At 45.8% G+C, this 18,095-nt stretch overlaps 1 protein-coding gene across 1 annotated transcript; it reads right to left on the bottom strand.

Annotated features, from left to right (window-relative positions):
• Window positions 1-268: 268 nt before the first annotated feature.
• TRIM69 (tripartite motif containing 69) lies at window positions 269-17,082 on the bottom strand. The gene is made up of 6 exons (XM_040439992.1): window positions 16,732-17,082; window positions 16,508-16,603; window positions 15,834-16,067; window positions 15,415-15,437; window positions 15,207-15,337; window positions 269-1,000 (listed from the first exon to the last, which is right to left on the bottom strand). Exons 1-6 carry the CDS (start codon window positions 17,080-17,082, stop codon window positions 456-458), a joined length of 1,380 nt encoding a protein of 459 aa, XP_040295926.1. The 3' UTR covers window positions 269-455.
• Window positions 17,083-18,095: the final 1,013 nt, after the last annotated feature.

Consider the following 18,095-nt stretch of genomic DNA (forward strand, 5'->3'; position numbering starts at 1 on the left):
TTCCATGTGGCTCCATGAATCAGTAGTCCTCCTGGACTGGGGTGGGGAGTATACAAGTCAATTGGTTGCTCTTGGAAGACACATGACCTTATTACTGGCTATCCCGCACAGTCCTGTATATGGTATAGTATACAGCTCTGTTCTGTTTGTGACGCTATTACAGGCAGAGCAGTAGGAGAACTTTATATCGGATATTCAGGGTGTGTAGAAAGTTGGATCCCGAGCCCTGTTACCCACGAAGGAGACTTCATCAATACCAATAAGTTTCTTACTTAACCAGTTGAATTTATTGAGATGTGTAAGGTAATGACATAGAGATAATCTCTTTCATCTGTACTATAAGTGAACATGGAATAAAAGGGCACAGCCTGGCACCTTGCGCGCCAACATACTCCTAAGACATGAAACAACAGTACTCTAATGCATGGGAATAAGCCCCAGCAGATGGAACCTCTTCAGGGTACATGGTGAAGGACCTTCAGTGGCCCCCCGTTCTTCCCCGAGTCATTGAGGCAGGGGCAGAAGTAGGGGTAAATGGTCTCAGAGAAAGAAGTGACAAAGGTGTAGATGTGGGACATGTCATCAGCATTGTAGAAGGAGAGCTGGCCGCCCTCGTAGTCTAGGTAGATGCCCACCCTCTGCGGTTTGTTCCTCAGGGTCAGTGTCCGGTACGGGACGTCCAGGGCTTTGAACTCATGGCCGTTCCTCAGCCACAGTATCCAGAAGCCGTTCTCTGGGGACAGGGTAATCCCACCCCTCCGATTCACAGACTCTTTGGCTACGCCTAGATTCCACTTGGTCTTGTTGCCGACATCAACTGCCCAGTAATGGCGGCCAGAGGAGAAACCCTCTGTGCCCAGAACGCAGCAGCAGTAGTCGAAGCGGCGCGGGTTTTCGGGTAAAGACTGTTTGGTGTCGCTGTATCGGACGCAGGTAAGGTCTTCGGAGAGCATCAGGTTAAGGTGGGCTGTGCTGGGGTCCATGATTATGTTCGGTAAGGCTGGAAAACATGGAAGAATTTAATGCTGGTGCTGGAAGAAAAATGGCGGCTTCGAAGGACATGAATACTTCTCATGAGAGGTTCTATAACGAATCATGATTCTAATGGGGTTGGGTTGTTGTATGGCATGGCCGCCAAGTGACAACCCCAGAACTTCAAACTCTTGTCACACAGCGGTGGGGACAGGTCTTCAGAAGAAGACGGCAGCCAGGAGTCAGTGCTGGATTTATTAATATTTTACATACAGCAGAGGTTTGGTGGAGATCAGAGTGAGGATGGGCAGAGGCTTTATGCCCACCTCACACTCCAAGCTGCCTTACACAACCGCAGCTGGCAGTGGTCACCCCTACACCCCCATTAAAGCTGTATTCTGCCATAACAGCACTTCCTGCAGGAGGAACAGCAGTAAGGTGGTAGTAATGGGTAATGGTAGTACTGGGCACAAGAGTGACATCTGCAGGACGCCCTTCAGTGCATCATACTAGGGTTGGTGTGGTCGGATAATTCTAAGTAGTGAGATTAGCGTAGCATACACCTATATGTCTGCCCCCCCCTCCCCCTGTATATAGTATCAGGGCAGCAGTCTGTATATACACATTATACTGCGCTGTAATATAAGAGGTGACATGTCCTATATGTCTGCCCCCCCCCCTGTATATAGTATCAGGACAGCAGTCTGTATATACACATTATACTGCGCTGTAATATAAGGGGTGACATGTTCTATATGTCTGCCCCCCCCCTGTATATAGTATCAGGACAGCAGTCTGTATATACACATTATACTGCGCTGTAATATAAGGGGTGACATGTTCTATATGTCTGCCCCCCCCTGTATATAGTATCAGGACAGCAGTCTGTATATACACATTATACTGCGCTGTAATATAAGGGGTGACATGTTCTATATGTCTGCCCCCCCCTGTATATAGTATCAGGACAGCAGTCTGTATATACACATTATACTGCGCTGTAATATAAGAGGTGACATGTCCTATATGTCTGCCCCCCCCCCTGTATATAGTATCAGGACAGCAGTCTGTATATACACATTATACTGCGCTGTAATATAAGAGGTGACATGTTCTATATGTCTGCCCCCCCCCCCCTGTATATAGTATCAGGACAGCAGTCTGTATATACACATTATACTGCGCTGTAATATAAGAGGTGACATGTCCTATATGTCTGCCCCCCCCCCCCTGTATATAGTATCAGGACAGCAGTCTGTATATACACATTATACTGCGCTGTAATATAAGAGGTGACATGTTCTATATGTCTGCCCCCCCCCCTGTATATAGTATCAGGGCAGCAGTCTGTATATACACATTATACTGCGCTGTAATATAAGAGGTGACATGTTCTATATGTCTGCCCCCCCCCCTGTATATAGTATCAGGACAGCAGTCTGTATATACACATTATACTGCGCTGTAATATAAGAGGTGACATGTTCTATATGTCTGCCCCCCCCCTGTATATAGTATCAGGGCAGCAGTCTGTATATACACATTACACTGCGCTGTAATATAAGGGGTGACATGTCCTATATGTCTGCCCCCCCCCCTGTATATAGTATCAGGACAGCAGTCTGTATATACACATTATACTGCGCTGTAATATAAGAGGTGACATGTTCTATATGTCTGCCCCCCCCCCTGTATATAGTATCAGGGCAGCAGTCTGTATATACACATTATACTGCGCTGTAATATAAGAGGTGACATGTTCTATATGTCTGCCCCCCCCCTGTATATAGTATCAGGGCAGCAGTCTATATATACACATTATACTGCGCTGTAATATAAGAGGTGACATGTCCTATATGTCTGCCCCCCCCCCTGTATATAGTATCAGGACAGCAGTCTGTATATACACATTATACTGCGCTGTAATATAAGAGGTGACATGTCCTATATGTCTGCCCCCCCCCCTGTATATAGTATCAGGGCAGCAGTCTGTATATACACATTATACTGCGCTGTAATATAAGGGGTGACATGTCCTATATGTCTGCCCCCCCCCCCCCGTATATAGTATCAGGACAGCAGTCTGTATATACACATTATACTGCGCTGTAATATAAGGGGTGACATGTTCTATATGTCTGCCCCCCCCCCCTGTATATAGTATCAGGACAGCAGTCTGTATATACACATTATACTGCGCTGTAATATAAGAGGTGACATGTCCTATATGTCTGCCCCCCCCCCCTGTATATAGTATCAGGACAGCAGTCTGTATATACACATTATACTGCGCTGTAATATAAGGGGTGACATGTTCTATATGTCTGCCCCCCCCTGTATATAGTATCAGGGCAGCAGTCTGTATATACACATTATACTGCGCTGTAATATAAGAGGTGACATGTCCTATATGTCTGCCCCCCCCCCCCTGTATATAGTATCAGGACAGCAGTCTGTATATACACATTATACTGCACTGTAATATAAGAGGTGACATATTCTATATGTCTGCCCCCCCCCTGTATATAGTATCAGGACAGCAGTCTGTATATACACATTATACTGCGCTGTAATATAAGGGGTGACATGTCCTATATGTCTGCCCCCCCCCTGTATATAGTATCAGGGCAGCAGTATGTATATACACATTATACTGCGCTGTAATATAAGAGGTGACATGTCCTATATGTCTGCCCCCCCCCCTGTATATAGTATCAGGACAGCAGTCTGTATATACACATTATACTGCGCTGTAATATAAGAGGTGACATGTTCTATATGTCTGCCCCCCCCCCTTCCTGTATATAGTATCAGGACAGCAGTCTGTATATACACATTATACTGCGCTGTAATATAAGAGGTGACATGTTCTATATGTCTGCCCCCCCCCCTGTATATAGTATCAGGACAGCAGTCTGTATATACACATTATACTGCGCTGTAATATAAGAGGTGACATGTCCTATATGTCTGCCCCCCCCCCTGTATATAGTATCAGGACAGCAGTCTGTATATACACATTATACTGCGCTGTAATATAAGAGGTGACATGTCCTATATGTCTGCCCCCCCCCTGTATATAGTATCAGGACAGCAGTCTGTATATACACATTATACTGCGCTGTAATATAAGAGGTGACATGTTCTATATGTCTGCCCCCCCCTGTATATAGTATCAGGACAGCAGTCTGTATATACACATTATACTGCGCTGTAATATAAGGGGTGACATGTTCTATATGTCTGCCCCCCCCCCCTGTATATAGTATCAGGACAGCAGTCTGTATATACACATTATACTGCGCTGTAATATAAGAGGTGACATGTCCTATATGTCTGCCCCCCCCCCCTGTATATAGTATCAGGACAGCAGTCTGTATATACACATTATACTGCGCTGTAATATAAGAGGTGACATGTCCTATATGTCTGCCCCCCCCCCCTGTATATAGTATCAGGGCAGCAGTCTGTATATACACATTACACTGCGCTGTAATATAAGGGGTGACATGTTCTATATGTCTGCCCCCCCCCCCCTGTATATAGTATCAGGACAGCAGTCTGTATATACACATTATACTGCGCTGTAATATAAGAGGTGACATGTTCTATATGTCTGCCCCCCCCCCTGTATATAGTATCAGGACAGCAGTCTGTATATACACATTATACTGCGCTGTAATATAAGGGGTGACATGTTCTATATGTCTGCCCCCCCCCCCTGTATATAGTATCAGGACAGCAGTCTGTATATACACATTATACTGCGCTGTAATATAAGGGGTGACATGTTCTATATGTCTGCCCCCCCCCCCCTGTATATAGTATCAGGACAGCAGTCTGTATATACACATTATACTGCGCTGTAATATAAGGGGTGACATGTTCTATATGTCTGCCCCCCCCCCCTGTATATAGTATCAGGACAGCAGTCTGTATATACACATTATACTGCGCTGTAATATAAGAGGTGACATGTTCTATATGTCTGCCCCCCCCTGTATATAGTATCAGGACAGCAGTCTGTATATACACATTATACTGCGCTGTAATATAAGGGGTGACATGTTCTATATGTCTGCCCCCCCCCCTGTATATAGTATCAGGACAGCAGTCTGTATATACACATTATACTGCGCTGTAATATAAGGGGTGACATGTTCTATATGTCTGCCCCCCCCCCCCCTGTATATAGTATCAGGACAGCAGTCTGTATATACACATTATACTGCGCTGTAATATAAGGGGTGACATGTTCTATATGTCTGCCCCCCCCCCCTGTATATAGTATCAGGACAGCAGTCTGTATATACACATTATACTGCGCTGTAATATAAGAGGTGACATGTTCTATATGTCTGCCCCCCCCCTGTATATAGTATCAGGACAGCAGTCTGTATATACACATTATACTGCGCTGTAATATAAGGGGTGACATGTTCTATATGTCTGCCCCCCCCCCTGTATATAGTATCAGGACAGCAGTCTGTATATACACATTATACTGCGCTGTAATATAAGAGGTGACATGTCCTATATGTCTGCCCCCCCCCTGTATATAGTATCAGGACAGCAGTCTGTATATACACATTATACTGTGCTGTAATATAAGGGGTGACATGTTCTATATGTCTGCCCCCCCCCCTGTATATAGTATCAGGACAGCAGTCTGTATATACACATTATACTGCGCTGTAATATAAGGGGTGACATGTTCTATATGTCTGCCCCCCCCCCTGTATATAGTATCAGGACAGCAGTCTGTATATACACATTATACTGCGCTGTAATATAAGGGGTGACATGTTCTATATGTCTGCCCCCCCCCCCTGTATATAGTATCAGGACAGCAGTCTGTATATACACATTATACTGCGCTGTAATATAAGGGGTGACATGTCCTATATGTCTGCCCCCCCCCCTGTATATAGTATCAGGACAGCAGTCTGTATATACACATTATACTGCGCTGTAATATGAGGGGTGACATGTTCTATATGTCTGCCCCCCCCCCTGTATATAGTATCAGGACAGCAGTCTGTATATACACATTATACTGCGCTGTAATATAAGAGGTGACATGTTCTATATGTCTGCCCCCCCCCCCCTGTATATAGTATCAGGACAGCAGTCTGTATATACACATTATACTGCGCTGTAATATAAGAGGTGACATGTTCTATATGTCTGCCCCCCCCCCTGTATATAGTATCAGGACAGCAGTCTGTATATACACATTATACTGCGCTGTAATATAAGAGGTGACATGTTCTATATGTCTGCCCCCCCCCCTGTATATAGTATCAGGACAGCAGTCTGTATATACACATTATACTGCGCTGTAATATAAGAGGTGACATGTTCTATATGTCTGCCCCCCCCCCTGTATATAGTATCAGGACAGCAGTCTGTATATACACATTATACTGCGCTGTAATATAAGAGGTGACATGTCCTATATGCCTGCCCCCCCCCTGTATATAGTATCAGGACAGCAGTCTGTATATACACATTATACTGCGCTGTAATATAAGGGGTGACATGTCCTATATGTCTGCCCCCCCCCTGTATATAGTATCAGGACAGCAGTCTGTATATACACATTATACTGCGCTGTAATATAAGAGGTGACATGTTCTATATGTCTGCCCCCCCCCCTGTATATAGTATCAGGACAGCAGTCTGTATATACACATTATACTGCGCTGTAATATAAGAGGTGACATGTTCTATATGTCTGCCCCCCCCCCTGTATATAGTATCAGGACAGCAGTCTGTATATACACATTATACTGCGCTGTAATATAAGAGGTGACATGTCCTATATGCCTGCCCCCCCCCTGTATATAGTATCAGGACAGCAGTCTGTATATACACATTATACTGCGCTGTAATATAAGGGGTGACATGTCCTATATGTCTGCCCCCCCCCTGTATATAGTATCAGGACAGCAGTCTGTATATACACATTATACTGCGCTGTAATATAAGAGGTGACATGTTCTATATGTCTGCCCCCCCCCCCCCCCTGTATATAGTATCAGGACAGCAGTCTGTATATACACATTATACTGCGCTGTAATATAAGAGGTGACATGTCCTATATGTCTGCCCCCCCCCTGTATATAGTATCAGGGCAGCAGTCTGTATATACACATTATACTGCGCTGTAATATAAGAGGTGACATGTCCTATATGTCTGCCCCCCCCCTGTATATAGTATCAGGACAGCAGTCTGTATATACACATTACACTGCGCTGTAATATAAGGGGTGACATGTCCTATATGTCTGCCCCCCCCCCTGTATATAGTATCAGGGCAGCAGTCTGTATATACACATTATACTGCGCTGTAATATAAGAGGTGACATGTCCTATATGCCTGCCCCCCCCCTGTATATAGTATCAGGACAGCAGTCTGTATATACACATTATACTGCGCTGTAATATAAGGGGTGACATGTCCTATATGTCTGCCCCCCCCCTGTATATAGTATCAGGACAGCAGTCTGTATATACACATTATACTGCGCTGTAATATAAGAGGTGACATGTCCTATATGTCTGCCCCCCCCCTGTATATAGTATCAGGACAGCAGTCTGTATATACACATTATACTGTGCTGTAATATAAGAGGTGACATGTTCTATATGTCTGCCCCCCCCTGTATATAGTATCAGGACAGCAGTCTGTATATACACATTATACTGCGCTGTAATATAAGAGGTGACATGTTCTATATGTCTGCCCCCCCCCCCTGTATATAGTATCAGGACAGCAGTCTGTATATACACATTATACTGCGCTGTAATATGAGGGGTGACATGTTCTATATGTCTGCCCCCCCCCCTGTATATAGTATCAGGACAGCAGTCTGTATATACACATTATACTGCGCTGTAATATAAGGGGTGACATGTTCTATATGTCTGCCCCCCCCCCCTGTATATAGTATCAGGACAGCAGTCTGTATATACACATTATACTGCGCTGTAATATAAGGGGTGACATGTTCTATATGTCTGCCCCCCCCCTGTATATAGTATCAGGACAGCAGTCTGTATATACACATTATACTGCACTGTAATATAAGAGGTGACATGTTCTATATGTCTGCCCCCCCCCCTGTATATAGTATCAGGACAGCAGTCTGTATATACACATTATACTGCGCTGTAATATAAGGGGTGACATGTCCTATATGTCTGCCCCCCCCCCTGTATATAGTATCAGGACAGCAGTCTGTATATACACATTATACTGCGCTGTAATATGAGGGGTGACATGTTCTATATGTCTGCCCCCCCCCCTGTATATAGTATCAGGACAGCAGTCTGTATATACACATTATACTGCGCTGTAATATAAGAGGTGACATGTTCTATATGTCTGCCCCCCCCCCCTGTATATAGTATCAGGACAGCAGTCTGTATATACACATTATACTGCGCTGTAATATAAGAGGTGACATGTTCTATATGTCTGCCCCCCCCCCTGTATATAGTATCAGGACAGCAGTCTGTATATACACATTATACTGCGCTGTAATATAAGAGGTGACATGTTCTATATGTCTGCCCCCCCCCTGTATATAGTATCAGGACAGCAGTCTGTATATACACATTATACTGCGCTGTAATATAAGGGGTGACATGTTCTATATGTCTGCCCCCCCCCTGTATATAGTATCAGGACAGCAGTCTGTATATACACATTATACTGCACTGTAATATAAGAGGTGACATGTTCTATATGTCTGCCCCCCCCCCTGTATATAGTATCAGGACAGCAGTCTGTATATACACATTATACTGCGCTGTAATATAAGGGGTGACATGTCCTATATGTCTGCCCCCCCCCCTGTATATAGTATCAGGACAGCAGTCTGTATATACACATTATACTGCGCTGTAATATGAGGGGTGACATGTTCTATATGTCTGCCCCCCCCCCTGTATATAGTATCAGGACAGCAGTCTGTATATACACATTATACTGCGCTGTAATATAAGAGGTGACATGTTCTATATGTCTGCCCCCCCCCCCTGTATATAGTATCAGGACAGCAGTCTGTATATACACATTATACTGCGCTGTAATATAAGAGGTGACATGTTCTATATGTCTGCCCCCCCCCCTGTATATAGTATCAGGACAGCAGTCTGTATATACACATTATACTGCGCTGTAATATAAGGGGTGACATGTTCTATATGTCTGCCCCCCCCCTGTATATAGTATCAGGACAGCAGTCTGTATATACACATTATACTGCGCTGTAATATAAGGGGTGACATGTTCTATATGTCTGCCCCCCCCCCCTGTATATAGTATCAGGACAGCAGTCTGTATATACACATTATACTGCGCTGTAATATAAGGGGTGACATGTTCTATATGTCTGCCCCCCCCCTGTATATAGTATCAGGACAGCAGTCTGTATATACACATTATACTGCGCTGTAATATAAGAGGTGACATGTTCTATATGTCTGCCCCCCCCCCCTGTATATAGTATCAGGACAGCAGTCTGTATATACACATTATACTGCGCTGTAATATAAGAGATGACATGTTCTATATGTCTGCCCCCCCCCCCTGTATATAGTATCAGGACAGCAGTCTGTATATACACATTATACTGCGCTGTAATATAAGAGGTGACATGTTCTATATGTCTGCCCCCCTCCCCTGTATATAGTATCAGGACAGCAGTCTGTATATACACATTATACTGCGCTGTAATATAAGGGGTGACATGTTCTTATATGTCTGCCCCCCCCCCCCCGTATATAGTATCAGGACAGCAGTCTGTATATACACATTATACTGTGCTGTAATATAAGAGGTGACATGTTCTATATGTCTGCCCCCCCCCCTGTATATAGTATCAGGACAGCAGTCTATATATACACATTATACTGCGCTGTAATATAAGGGGTGACATGTTCTATATATCTGCCCCCCCTGTATATAGTATCAGGACAGCAGTCTGTATATACACATTATACTGTGCTGTAATATAAGAGGTGACATGTTCTATATGTCTGCCCCCCCCCCTGTATATAGTATCAGGACAGCAGTCTGTATATACACATTATACTGCGCTGTAATATAAGGGGTGACATGTTCTATATGTCTGCCCCCCCCCCCCTGTATATAGTATCAGGACAGCAGTCTGTATATACACATTATACTGCGCTGTAATATAAGGGGTGACATGTTCTATATGTCTGCCCCCCCCCCCTGTATATAGTATCAGGACAGCAGTCTGTATATACACATTATACTGCGCTGTAATATAAGAGGTGACATGTTCTATATGTCTGCCCCCCCCCCTGTATATAGTATCAGGACAGCAGTCTGTATATACACATTATACTGCGCTGTAATATAAGAGGTGACATGTTCTATATGTCTGCCCCCCCCCCTGTATATAGTATCAGGACAGCAGTCTGTATATACACATTATACTGCGCTGTAATATAAGGGGTGACATGTCCTATATGTCTGCCCCCCCCCCTGTATATAGTATCAGGGGACAGCAGTCTGTATATACACATTATACTGCGCTGTAATATAAGAGGTGACATGTTCTATATGTCTGCCCCCCCCCCTGTATATAGTATAAGGACAGCAGTCTGTATATACACATTATACTGTGCTGTAATATAAGGGGTGACATGTCCTATATGTCTGCCCCCCCCCTGTATATAGTATCAGGACAGCAGTCTGTATATACACATTATACTGCGCTGTAATATAAGAGGTGACATGTTCTATATGTCTGCCCCCCCCCCCCTGTATATAGTATCAGGACAGCAGTCTGTATATACACATTATACTGCGCTGTAATATAAGAGGTGACATGTTCTATATGTCTGCCCCCCCCTGTATATAGTATCAGGACAGCAGTCTGTATATACACATTATACTGCGCTGTAATATAAGAGGTGACATGTTCTATATGTCTGCCCCCCCCCCTGTATATAGTATCAGGACAGCAGTCTGTATATACACATTATACTGCGCTGTAATATAAGAGGTGACATGTTCTATATGTCTGCCCCCCCTGTATATAGTATCAGGGCAGCAGTCTGTATATACACATTATACTGCGCTGTAATATAAGAGGTGACATGTTCTATATGTCTGCCCCCCCCCTGTATATAGTATCAGGACAGCAGTCTGTATATACACATTATACTGCGCTGTAATATAAGAGGTGACATGTTCTATATGTCTGCCCCCCCCCCTGTATATAGTATCAGGACAGCAGTCTGTATATACACATTATACTGCGCTGTAATATAAGAGGTGACATGTTCTATATGTCTGCCCCCCCCCCTGTATATAGTATCAGGACAGCAGTCTGTATATACACATTATACTGCGCTGTAATATAAGAGGTGACATGTTCTATATGTCTGCCCCCCCCTGTATATAGTATCAGGGCAGCAGTCTGTATATACACATTATACTGCGCTGTAATATAAGAGGTGACATGTTCTATATGTCTGCCCCCCCCCCCCTGTATATAGTATCAGGGCAGCAGTCTGTATATACACATTATACTGCGCTGTAATATAAGAGGTGACATGTTCTATATGTCTGCCCCCCCCCCCCCTGTATATAGTATCAGGACAGCAGTCTGTATATACACATTATACTGCGCTGTAATATAAGAGGTGACATGTTCTATATGTCTGCCCCCCCCCTGTATATAGTATCAGGACAGCAGTCTGTATATACACATTATACTGCGCTGTAATATAAGAGGTGACATGTTCTATATGTCTGCCCCCCCCCCCTGTATATAGTATCAGGACAGCAGTCTGTATATACACATTATACTGCGCTGTAATATAAGGGGTGACATGTTCTATATGTCTGCCCCCCCCCTGTATATAGTATCAGGACAGCAGTCTGTATATACACATTATACTGCGCTGTAATATAAGAGGTGACATGTTCTATATGTCTGCCCCCCCCCCCCTGTATATAGTATCAGGGCAGCAGTCTGTATATACACATTATACTGCGCTGTAATATAAGAGGTGACATGTTCTATATGTCTGCCCCCCCCCTGTATATAGTATCAGGACAGCAGTCTGTATATACACATTATACTGCGCTGTAATATAAGAGGTGACATGTTCTATATGTCTGCCCCCCCCCCCTGTATATAGTATCAGGACAGCAGTCTGTATATACACATTATACTGCGCTGTAATATAAGGGGTGACATGTTCTATATGTCTGCCCCCCCCCTGTATATAGTATCAGGACAGCAGTCTGTATATACACATTATACTGCGCTGTAATATAAGAGGTGACATGTCCTATATGTCTGCCCCCCCCCCCTGTATATAGTATCAGGACAGCAGTCTGTATATACACATTATACTGCGCTGTAATATAAGAGGTGACATGTTCTATATGTCTGCCCCCCCCCCCCCCTGTATATAGTATCAGGACAGCAGTCTGTATATACACATTATACTGCGCTGTAATATAAGAGGTGACATGTTCTATATGTCTGCCCCCCCCCTGTATATAGTATCAGGACAGCAGTCTGTATATACACATTATACTGCGCTGTAATATAAGGGGTGACATGTTCTATATGTCTGCCCCCCCCCCTGTATATAGTATCAGGACAGCAGTCTGTATATACACATTATACTGCGCTGTAATATAAGAGGTGACATGTTCTATATGTCTGCCCCCCCCCTGTATATAGTATCAGGACAGCAGTCTGTATATACACATTATACTGCGCTGTAATATAAGAGGTGACATGTTCTATATGTCTGCCCCCCCCTGTATATAGTATCAGGACAGCAGTCTGTATATACACATTATACTGCGCTGTAATATAAGGGGTGACATGTTCTATATGTCTGCCCCCCCCCTGTATATAGTATCAGGACAGCAGTCTGTATATACACATTATACTGCGCTGTAATATAAGAGGTGACATGTTCTATATGTCTGCCCCCCCCCCCCTGTATATAGTATCAGGACAGCAGTCTGTATATACACATTACACTGCGCTGTAATATAAGGGGTGACATGTCCTATATGTCTGCCCCCCCCTGTATATAGTATCAGGACAGCAGTCTGTATATACACATTATACTGCGCTGTAATATAAGAGGTGACATGTTCTATATGTCTGCCCCCCCCCCCTGTATATAGTATCAGGACAGCAGTCTGTATATACACATTATACTGCGCTGTAATATAAGAGGTGACATGTTCTATATGTCTGCCCCCCCCCCCCCTGTATATAGTATCAGGACAGCAGTCTGTATATACACATTATACTGCGCTGTAATATAAGAGGTGACATGTTCTATATGTCTGCCCCCCCCCCTGTATATAGTATCAGGACAGCAGTCTGTATATACACATTATACTGCGCTGTAATATAAGAGGTGACATGTTCTATATGTCTGCCCCCCCCCCTGTATATAGTATCAGGACAGCAGTCTGTATATACACATTATACTGCGCTGTAATATAAGAGGTGACATGTTCTATATGTCTGCCCCCCCCCCTGTATATAGTATCAGGACAGCAGTCTGTATATACACATTATACTGCGCTGTAATATAAGAGGTGACATGTTCTATATGTCTGCCCCCCCCCCCTGTATATAGTATCAGGGCAGCAGTCTGTATATACACATTATACTGCGCTGTAATATAAGAGGTGACATGTTCTATATGTCTGCCCCCCCCCCCTGTATATAGTATCAGGACAGCAGTCTGTATATACACATTATACTGTGCTGTAATATAAGAGGTGACATGTTCTATATGTCTGCCCCCCCCCCCCTGTATATAGTATCAGGGCAGCAGTCTGTATATACACATTATACTGCGCTGTAATATAAGGGGTGACATGTTCTATATGTCTGCCCCCCCCCCCCTGTATATAGTATCAGGGCAGCAGTCTGTATATACACATTATAATGCGCTGTAATATAAGGGGTGACATGTTCTATATGTCTGCCCCCCCCCCCTGTATATAGTATCAGGGCAGCAGTCTGTATATACACATTATACTGCGCTGTAATATAAGGGGTGACATGTCCTATATGTCTGCCCCCCCCTGTATATAGTATCAGGGCAGCAGTCTGTATATACACATTATACTGCGCTGTAATATAAGAGGTGACATGTTCTATATGTCTGCCCCCCCCCCCCTGTATATAGTATCAGGGCAGCAGTCTGTATATACACATTATACTGCGCTGTAATATAAGGGGTGACATGTTCTATATGTCTGCCCCCCCCCCCCTGTATATAGTATCAGGACAGCAGTCTGTATATACACATTATACTGCGCTGTAATATAAGGGGTGACATGTTCTATATGTCTGCCCCCCCCCCCTGTATATAGTATCAGGACAGCAGTCTGTATATACACATTATACTGCGCTGTAATATAAGAGGTGACATGTTCTATATGTCTGCCCCCCCTGTATATAGTATCAGGACAGCAGTCTGTATATACACATTATACTGCGCTGTAATATAAGGGGTGACATGTTCTATATGTCTGCCCCCCCCCCCCCCCCCGTATATAGTATCAGGACAGCAGTCTGTATATACACATTATACTGCGCTGTAATATAAGAGGTGACATGTTCTATATGTCTGCCCCCCCCCCCTGTATATAGTATCAGGACAGCAGTCTGTATATACACATTATACTGCGCTGTAATATAAGAGGTGACATGTTCTATATGTCTGCCCCCCCCCTGTATATAGTATCAGGACAGCAGTCTGTATATACACATTATACTGCGCTGTAATATAAGAGGTGACATGTCCTATATGTCTGCCCCCCCCCTGTATATAGTATCAGGACAGCAGTCTGTATATACACATTATACTGCGCTGTAATATAAGAGGTGACATGTTCTATATGTCTGCCCCCCCCCTGTATATAGTATCAGGGCAGCAGTCTGTATATACACATTATACTGCGCTGTAATATAAGAGGTGACATGTTCTATATGTCTGCCCCCCCCCTGTATATAGTATCAGGGCAGCAGTCTATATATACACATTATACTGCGCTGTAATATAAGAGGTGACATGTTCTATATGTCTGCCCCCCCCCCCTGTATATAGTATCAGGACAGCAGTCTGTATATACACATTATACTGTGGGGGGGGGGGGGGGCATGGTAGTGTCGTCATATTGGACGTCTGCTCACCGGGACTGATGTACGACTTCATATCCTTCCAGGCCGTGTACTGGATCAGATCCTTCACTCCTCCGTATCCAAAGTCTCTGGGGGTCAGCACGTTCTGTGCCGGAAAACCATCTCTGTAGCCCCCGTAACAGCTGATAACAGAGAGAGAGAGAGATGAGACGGGGCAGGAGCAGACGGGGCAGGAGCAGACGGGGAAGCAGATACTTACATGTCCATGCACGACTTTATATCCTGCAAAAGAAGGACACACGTGAGAGCACAGGGCACATCCAGCACTACACCCCTCAGCATGCAGGTGGTGGGAAATGCTGGGACTTGTAGTTCTTAAAGAGCGACAGTTGGCCTAGATGAGTACTAGGAGGAGGAGGCTTTAAAAACGCGTGGCACCTGATGATACATGTCCCCGACACTAACACATTGCAACGAACACTCAGGGCAGAGATAGCTGCTGCTCAGCTTTACTGTCAGACAATCGCAGGGAGCCCATTTGTTGGGCGCTCTCCCATCAACTCTCTGCCAACAAACCAGGGCACGGTGCCCGCTGTGTTCATCTGCTGATTAGACTGGGCTCCCCTCTAAGAATGAGCTCATGTATGGGGGCCCCTGAGACATTGGTGGGGTACTCACTGTGAGGAAGGTGACGGCGTCCTGCTCGTACAGCCGCGGCTGGGTGCTGCTGATGGTCTGGAGGATGCCCTGGCAGTTCTGTTTGATCTTGTTGAGGCTTTCCTCCATCTCGGCCAGGACGAGGTCCCCCTCCTGCTGCAGCTCCCGCAGCAGCCGCTCCTCCCGCTCCCGCAGGTACTGATGCAGCTTCTCAAACTCTAGACTCACGTGGTGCTTGGTGCTCAGAAGATTACCCTGCAGGAGAAGAACACAAGAAAAGTCAAAGAGGAGTCCTGGCCAATTATATTCAGTTCTGTCTTCTCCTGATGGGTGACCTCCAATATGGCTGTTTAGTTCTATCTGTTACTGGGAAAGCTGTGTGACAACAAATATGGCCTCTTAGTACAATCAGTTACTGGGAAAGCTGAGTGACAACCAATACCGCCGCTTAGTTCTAGCTACCCCTGAGAAAGCTGGGAAACAGTCAGCACGGCCAACTACAGCTTCCTCAGGGGGCTTCTGGTGTGATCTTTAGGCCAGCTACTCTTCCCATTGCTTCTGGAGCAGGGGAGAACTGCGCTCCGAGTCACAGTGAAGGGGTGGAGTCTCATCAGTGGTGCCACGCCTCTATGGTGACATCCCATTTCTGAGAGGATACCCTTGAGATGTGCTCTGACGGGCCTATGTGTTCATACCCTGTGTTGTGCGATCATCTGCTCCTGGGCGCACTGCATCTGCTGCAGCTCCTTTAGCCGAGCCTCCAGTGGTGCCATGGCCGACATCAGCTCATCCTGGGGAAGAGAAAGAAAACCATTACCCTGAGGACCATCCTGTGCGTGGGCACCTCCATTGTGAATGCCACGCCCCACCATGTGCCAGCCTCAGTGCCCACGGTGAAGGTCCTGGGGAATGTGCTCACCTTGTAGCCTCCCACGGCCTCCTGTATGGGGATCATAGCGTGAGGTGGTTGCGGTTCAGTGGCCCCACGGCAGCGGGGACACAATAATCTTCCATCCTGAGTGGAGTACAGATGCACTTTCTCACCATGTTCTGCACACAGACCCCTCTGCACCCCATCTGGAGTTTGCACAGGGGTTGGCCGGCATTTGGGGCAGGTTGGGTAGGCCTCCTGGCCCCTCCATGACCGCTCCAGGCATCCCCTACACAGACAGTGCCCGCAAGACATGGTAACGGGCTCCCTTGGTACATCGCGGCACACGGCGCAGCTCAGGGATGGTAGTAGGGGCAATGGGCTAGGAGTGGTGGCCATGGCTATACTGCACCCTGCTTCTCCTATGTAGTCACTGAGGTTGAGGTCCTCCAGTGATGCCTCTTACCCCTGACCCCACTGTCTCTCAGATACTCCCTTGGCCCTGCCCGTGTCTCTCCCTCTGACCCCTATTCTCTTCCTGGGTGTCCCTCTCGTCCCTATTTCCTCCCTGCCTCATGCGTCTGAGCTGCAGGAGGGAGGAGGAGGAAGGGGGAAAAGAGGAGGTAGCAAGAAGGGGAGGGGGCCTATAGAAAAACAGGGGGAATAAGGGCGGGAGAGATAAGGGAGGGTGCGAGAGAAGGAGGGGGAGATGGAAACAAAGCAGAGGTGGGGGCAGGGCAGCGTTAGAGTGCAAGCTCTTCAGGATTCAACAGCATCACCTACTGAGTAGATTCACTGTCATTTGCTATTCTGTGGATGTTGTGCGGTCACACTGTGTCACTCGGCTGCCAGGAGGACGAGGGGTTAATGCTGTGTTTAGGGAGGAGGAGGAGGAGGAGAGGAGAGGGGAGGGGAGCTGCAGCGTAAAGAAAGGGGGAGGGTAATGGGGGATTTCATCAAAGGATGATTGGACCAGAGCTGCTGGTAGGATCAGAGAGCTGGGGAAATGGGGGGGGAGGGTAGAGTAGGGGGCAGGAGGAGGGGAGAGCATGGGCATGGAGGGCTGCAGTGTACACGGAGTCTAATGGGGAAACCTGGGGGCTGAACATTAACATGGGAGGAGGGAGATACAGGTGGAGCAGAATGCAGTGCAGGAGGGAAGGGGCCTGTGGGTAGTAGAGCTAGGTAACAGCCCACACCAGCGTCTGTGGCACCAGATGATCCTGGAAACCTCCGATCACAGCTCTCGTGTCATCATGACATGTGACTATCACAATATACGGAGCGAACCTTCAGGGGGCGATCAGACCCATCCTGAACCTCTGCAATGGTCTTATAAACTGAGAAAATGGGGTTCTTCCTTAATAGTATAGTGGCGAGTACCCTGCCTGTCACAGAATAAGAAAAGGGAT

The sequence above is a fragment of the Bufo bufo genome, chromosome 7, assembly GCF_905171765.1.
Source record: "Bufo bufo chromosome 7, aBufBuf1.1, whole genome shotgun sequence".
NCBI classification, from domain to species: domain Eukaryota; kingdom Metazoa; phylum Chordata; class Amphibia; order Anura; family Bufonidae; genus Bufo; species Bufo bufo.